Below are 7,001 nucleotides of genomic sequence, written 5' to 3' on the forward strand. Positions count from 1 at the left end.
AGGGCGGATCAGAATGCTGAGGCGATTGCCTAGCTATGTAGGGAGCGAGACGAGCTGCTCTAGACTACAGAAAGGCTCTGCTCGGAGCATGGCACGTCCATGAGGAGCGCGACCGGGCCATCCGAGAGCGTGATGAAGTGTATCAGGTGGTCAACTCCCTCCGGGCGGATCTAGGAGTCACGGTGGCCCAAAGGTTGGAGGTCAAGAGCGTCTTTGTCGGGCTAGGCAAGGAGCTTGCCAAAGTGCGGGGGATTCTTTAGGCCGAGAGTGACGAGCACAATCTTCTGCGCGCCACCATTGGGGTGGTCTTCAATGACCTAGGGGTGGCGTAGCCGGAGGAAACCAGCTCACTTGCGGCTCATGCCGTGGGTATCACGGCATGAGTGGGCCAGCTTGAGGAGGACGCCTTTCACATCAGGATCACCCAAGCCTTCACTGTTGCTCGCTCTCATTACGATCGGGAGATCAACTTGGAGGTAATGAGCCTCAGCTTCATGCCTGGCTATGAAGACCCCGAGCTGGATGAGATTGAGAAGGCAGTGACTCCCATTGCGCGAAACCTAGAGAACAGGCTGAAAGACATGGTTCTCCCTTCAAGGAAGTAGTTAGTTGAGCAAGTTTGATAAACATTTATTTGTAATATGTGGACAAGTGTCGGTGCTTTCGTGTCCGAAAACAGATTCGTGATTTCATTTTACAATTTTGTTTCATTCATTTGAGCTTACTTTTTTCCCTTTTACATTTGAAAAAAGGTTTATGTGATCCGATCTTTCTATTCATTAAGACTGTAGGGCCCAAGGTGTTTTAGGGGAAATTTTGATTGTGTTGGTGAGCAAAATTACCATAGTCATCTGGGCGTGAGCTTTTTACAGTCTTACCTATCTGTTCCCCTGAACCTTGCCACCAGTCTCAACGAAAGGAAAAAGGCCTGATGTAATGACTATTTTGAAAAAAGAAAGGGGGTATTCATACCTTTATCAGCCCCCGAGTGAGGTCTGACCCCTTGCGGTCGCTGGGGCCGGATGTTACAGGAGATCGGAGCGAGGGTAGCGAACTTACTCTTGCATTTGTATGCACCCCTTACTTAGGATTTTGGCAATCACTGCATGACCGTGCGTTTGGTCTTATTGCTGGCCTAACCTTCCCCAAGCCCCTATGCGTGGCGGGGGTTCGGTCAAGGGTTGGCTTGTTGCATGATTATTGCCCTATCCACGATTTCCGCAACTGGAGGGGTTAAGGTGACATCATTTGCCTCGACGGCTTGAGTGACGTGCTTTATGAGCTCGCTAATGGGGACGTTCGGCTGGAATCCGATCCTGTTGCTTTGCGATAGGGTCGGCAAAGCCCCCGGGTGGCGTTCCGTTACTCCTTAACCTGCCTTCTAATAGATTCCCTCTCAATGGGGATTTTATGGGCTCGACTAGAGGCTGGATTGAACTAGAAGGTTGAGATGACCCTATCCGCCTCAATGTAGGTTGGGCAAAGGCCACTGAGGCTCATCTGTGTTTTCTCCCCTGGCTCTTGTTTGACGTGAGGCAGCCCTAGACCCTTCGCGGGTTAGCCTTCGAACCTCGGTCTCTCGATATTGGATCGAGCGGCTCGAGCCCTCGAGCCCCTTAGGGTCTGATAGGGGTCGGTCGTGTTTCGTGCATCACCCCGTCCTCGGTTTCTATAGCCGAAGGGAATGAGTTGATGACACTTGCCTCTACGGCTCGAGTGTCATGCTCAATGAGCTCGCTAACAGGTATGTTCATGTGAAATCCAGGTCCATCATTCGCTGACGGGGTCGGCAGAGCCCTCATGTGGCATTTCACTACTTCTTAACCCACCTCTCGGCAGATGCCCGAGCCGTTCGATAGGCTCAGGTGGCCCATTGGCCTCTCCTCGATAGAGATTCTGTGGGTTTGGCTCGAGGTTAGAATCGAACAAGGAAGGTCGAGATGTCCCTGTCCGCTTCTAAGCAGGGTCAGGCAAGGCCGATGGGGCTCATCTCAGTTTTTTCTCCCCTAGCTCTGTTTGATGTGAGGTGGCCTCGAGCCCTTCGCGGGCCGACCTTCAAACCTCGGTCATTTGTCGCTCGTATCGAATGAGGCGATTGCTGCTTCGTGACGCGACATGAAGCGTTGAGATGCAGTGATTGCATAGGTTTAATGTATGATTTAATTGAAATGAAAACAGGGGTCAGTAGCGTTACCTTGGTGGTACGAGCGGCGGGAAGCTCTTACCGGATGTTCGTGTGGGGTTCGAGTCCAACATTCACGACAGGACCGGTGTAACCTGCACAAGCATCGCAATTTTTTGTTTCCGTCTCTCGATGGTGATTCAAGCCGTTCGATTGACTTTAAGCGACCTGATAGCTTCTCCTTGAAGGAGTTTCTACAGGTCGACCCTCTCTGAACCCCTCTTGAGAAGGCAGATACAGAAGCTCAGGGTACGGGGAACTATGAATTTGGTTATGCTGGTGAATGAAAACACCATAGCCGCCGGGCGTAGGGTCTAGCGGTTCATCCAGTTCTACTCAAAGTTTTACACCCGCACCCTGCGTCTCTGGTTTTTTAAACATAAGGAGGGGTCAGGCGATGAGGATGTCTAAACAAGTAGACACCCTCGGCAGCCCTCGAGCAATGTCCGTGCCCCTGCCGTTGCCGAGGTTGGGCGCTCGGTAATGAAATTAACACGCGAAGTAGGTAACAGAGGTGCTTATCTTTTAGTGGTCGTTCGTTCGTTGTTTTACCTAGGCCATCCGATCGACCTAGGAGGCCCATTGGGCCCCTGGATAGGGGTCCCATCGTCGGGTCATTCCATGGTCTTGCCTAGGGAAGCGGAGAGTCGCCTACATGTGGGTGCGCCCTGATTCTCGCACCCGGCGTGTGATAGTGGTGGGCCATGCCTAGGCAACGTCCTATTTTGACCAGGCGATGTTTCATTGATCAGAGCATGTCCCGTCGGTCTAGGCACGTCCCCTTGGATTCCCATCAGCATTGATTTCCCATCTACAATGAATAGGGGAAGGAAGATAGTTTTTCGTCCCAACCTTTCGCCATTCCTCAGCTGATGCGCCTCTTCCTTAAATAGGGAGGGGGAGGGGAGTTCTCATCACATTCCTTCGCCTGCTTATGAGCCATTGCCTCTTCTTCTTCCTTTCCACCGAATGCGTTCGTACGTTGTGGTGGTTCCTAAGTGGGAGAGGGTAATGCCAGGGAGAGAAAAACTCACGGATCCGCTCGTGAATCTAGAGTGTGATGTCGAGCTGGAGGTTATCCAACATAGATGAGATGGCATCAGCCGCCTTTAAAGAGAAGGGGTCGCCTTCGCTAAAGGAGGAGGTGGACTAGAGGGTGCTGAGCGTCATCGGCTTTGCCGTCGTTCGTGGCAGCCGTTCTTCGGTAGGAAATGCCCCTGCGCAGATGCCATTATCAGGGTTGTGGCTGATCACGATGGCGCAGTCCTTGGACGCTCCGGTGAAGGTGCCGTTGTCAGGGTTGTGGCTGATGATGATGGCGTAGTCCCTAGATGCCCTAGCGGAGGTGCCATTGTTAGGGTTGCAGCTAATGACGATGGCGTAGTCCCTGGATGCCTCGGTGGAGGTGCTGTTGTCTGGGTTGCGGCTGATGACGATGGCGTAGTCCCTGGATGCCCTAGTGGAGGCACCACAGTCACTGACATGGTGCTCGACATTGCAGATGACAGCGCCCTTGAGGATCCCACGGAGTGGTAGGACATTGCCGATGGAGAGCGTGGTACGGTGACTGTAGTAGTACTCATAGTAGAGCTGGTCGAAACTGTAATTGAATAAGTTTGTGGGGGAGCCCCCGAGTGAACAACCTTCTATATTGATGAATACATCAGTCCTTTTTGTGATGAAATTACTTTGTAAGTGATGAATTTATCCAAAAAATGAACAAGTTCTTTAATTTTGTTACGGCAAACAACTTTTCAGCTCTTCTCCCTCTTTTTGGCAAAGAGGTCTAGTGCCTTCTGACCCTTCCCATAGTTAAGGTCGCTAAAAACTCAGAGCACAGGCGAGCCAATCTTGATCACGCTGGTGAGCAAAGAGGTTGTAGCCATTGGGGCATAGGTTTCCTACGGTCCTACCAGTTATACTCAGATTTTATTTCCAAAATCCTAGTCCTTAGGACTTGTCATGAGAAAAGAGGGAAAACATAGAGAATGTTTTCAAAGATAACATAGAGAGTGTTTGCAAGAAAAAACATACTTATATCAGCCCCCGAGTGAGGTCTGACCCCTCATGCATTGCAGGGGTCGAATGTCACTAAGGATCAGGGATTTTTGAAGACAAAAAACTAATAAGAAAGAGTATGCATTTATTTAAGGGTAAAAACGACATAGCAGCTCAATGTTCCAGGCATTGGTGAAGACCTCACCATTGATGGTTTTCAACTTATAGGCGCCTGGTCAGAGTACTTCCGCGACGACATATGGCCCCTCCTAGGGTGGGGATAGCTTGTGATGGTCCTTGTTGCTCTGTACGAGGTGGAGGATGAGGTCCTCGACGTTGGAGGCTCGGTCCGACACCCATCGGCTATGGTACTGACGCAGAGTCTGCTGGTACTTGGTTGAATGGAGGAGGGCGATGTCGTGAGATTCGTCTAGCTGGTCCATGGCGTCTTTGTGGGATGCCTCAGCTCCCTACTCGTCATATGCTCTGATTCTTGGCGCTCCATAGTCGAGGTCCATTAGGAGGACGGCCTCAGAACTATAGACCATGAAGAAAGGTGTGTAGCCGGTGGCCCAGCTAGGAGTTATCCTTAGGCTCCAGAGCACCACAGGGAGCTCGGTGACCCAGCGTGCACCAAACTTGTTCAATCAGCTGAACATCCTAGGCTTGAGGCCCTATAGGAGCATGCCATTTGCGCGATCAACCTGCCCATTTGTTCAGGGGTGCGCGATGGTAGCCCCATCGACTCGGATGTATTGTTCATCGCAGAATCGAATTAATTTCTTACTAGTGAACTGTGTGTTGTTGTCTGTGATGATGGAGTTCGATACTTCGAAGTGATGGATGATGTCGAGGAAGAACAACATAGCTTGCTCGGATTTGATCAGGGAGATCGGCCGAGCTTCGATCCATTTTATGAACTTAACTATGGTGACAAGTAAGTGGGTGTAGCCGCCAGGTGCCTTTTTGAGAGGCCCAACTAGATTGAGCCCCCACACCGTGAAGGGCCATGTGATGGGGATCATCTAGAGTGCCTGGGCTGGGAGGTGAGTTTGTCGAGCATAGTACTGGCACCCTTTGTAGGTGCATACAATTTGCTCGACATCGGCTACTGCAGTGGGCCAGTAGAAGCCCTATCAGAATGCGTTCCCAACCAAGGTTCTAGGCGTGGCGTGGTGACCATAGCCCCCACCGTGGATGTTGCCTAGCAGTAGCTTCCCCTACTTGATGGGGATATAGAGCTGTAGGATCCCGGTGTGGCTCTATTTGTAGAGTTCGCCTTCTACAAGAACAAAGGACTTGGTGCGACGTGCGAGCCGTTGAGCCTCCTTCTTGTCCATCGGCGGCGTGTCACGGAGGAGGTAGTCGAGGTAGAGTGTTTTCCAGTCATCCAGGGGGTCAGTCTCTATCGCTGGTTCCTCTTCAAGCTCCATGACCTCAAGGTAGGAGGGAGCCGTTGGTTGGTCAGCCCCCGGGGCTAGATCAGATGGGCCATCGTCGGCCCGCTCTGGCCCTTTGTAGTGCACCGAGGGTTTGTGTTGGTCACTAGCGAAGACGCCCATTGGCACCAGTTCTCGATCAAACGCCGCTTTTGCAAGTGCACCGGCCGCCTTGTTGAGGCGCCTTGGGATGTGATTGAGTTCGAGGTTGTCGAATCTGTCCTCTAGCCATCGGACCTCTTGGCAGTACGTAGCCATCTTGGCGTTGTGGTAGCTCGACTCCTTCATGACTTGGTTGACGATCAGCTGGGAGTTGCCTCGAATGTCAAGGCGTCGGATGCCCAACTCAATGGCGATTCGTAGGCCATTGATGAGTGCTTCATACTCGGCCACATTATTTGATGAGGGGAAGTGGAGACGAACCATGTACCTCATGCAGACCTCAAGGGGGGATACGAAGACCAGCCCTATGCTGGCGCCCTTCTTCATCAGCGACCCATCGAAGTACATTGTCCAGTACTCTTGATCGACGACCATTGGTGGTGTCTAGACCTTGATCCATTCTATGATGAAGTCAGCCAACACCTAGGACTTGATCGTTGTTCGGGAGGCATATGTGATGCCTTGATCCATCAGCTTGAGTGCCCACTTCGCGGTTCTTTTCATGGTGTCTTAGCTCTGGACGACCTTGTCGAGGGGGAACGGCGTCATGACCGTCACGGGGTGTGACTCGAAGTAGTGATGTAGCTTCCTCTTGGTGATGAGGATGGTGTATAGGAGCTTCTGGATCTAGGAGTAGCTGGTCTTGGAGTCAGATAGTACCTCACTGATGAAGTACATAGGGCACTACACCTTGAGTGTGTGCCCCTCTTCCTCCCGCTCCACTACCAGGATGACGCTGACTACTTGCGTGGTGGCCACTATGTATAGCAGGAGGGGTTCTCTATTGCTTGGAGGAACTAGGATTGAATGCCTTGTTAGAAGCAGTTTGACCATGTCAAGTGCCTCCTGGGCCTCGGACGTCCACTTAAAGTGGTCGGCTTTCTTCAAGAGTCGATAAAGGGAGAGACCTCATTCGCCGAGGCACGAGATGAATCGGCTGAGGGCAGCGAGGCACCCTATGATTCGCTGAACCCCCTTTATGTTCTGAATTGGACCCATCCTCATGATGGCCAAAATCTTCTCCGGGTTGGCTTCGATGCCATTCCCGGAGACGATGAAGCCGAGCAGCATGCCCCTCGGGACCCCAAAAACACATTTTTTGGGGTTGAGTGTGATGCCATTTGCTCGAAGTTTTGCAAAGGTTTGCTTGAGATCAGCGATGAGGTGATCAGCCCGTTTGGACTTGACTACAATGTCATCGACGTAGGCCTCAATGGTCT

At 51.7% G+C, this 7,001-nt stretch overlaps 1 protein-coding gene across 1 annotated transcript; it reads right to left on the bottom strand.

The window, feature by feature from the left end:
• Window positions 1-5,442: 5,442 nt before the first annotated feature.
• LOC136454363 (uncharacterized) lies at window positions 5,443-6,156 on the bottom strand. The gene has a single exon (XM_066454810.1). It carries the CDS (start codon window positions 6,154-6,156, stop codon window positions 5,443-5,445), a length of 714 nt encoding a protein of 237 aa, XP_066310907.1.
• Window positions 6,157-7,001: the final 845 nt, after the last annotated feature.

The sequence above is a fragment of the Miscanthus floridulus genome, chromosome 5, assembly GCF_019320115.1.
Source record: "Miscanthus floridulus cultivar M001 chromosome 5, ASM1932011v1, whole genome shotgun sequence".
NCBI lineage: Eukaryota > Viridiplantae > Streptophyta > Magnoliopsida > Poales > Poaceae > Miscanthus > Miscanthus floridulus.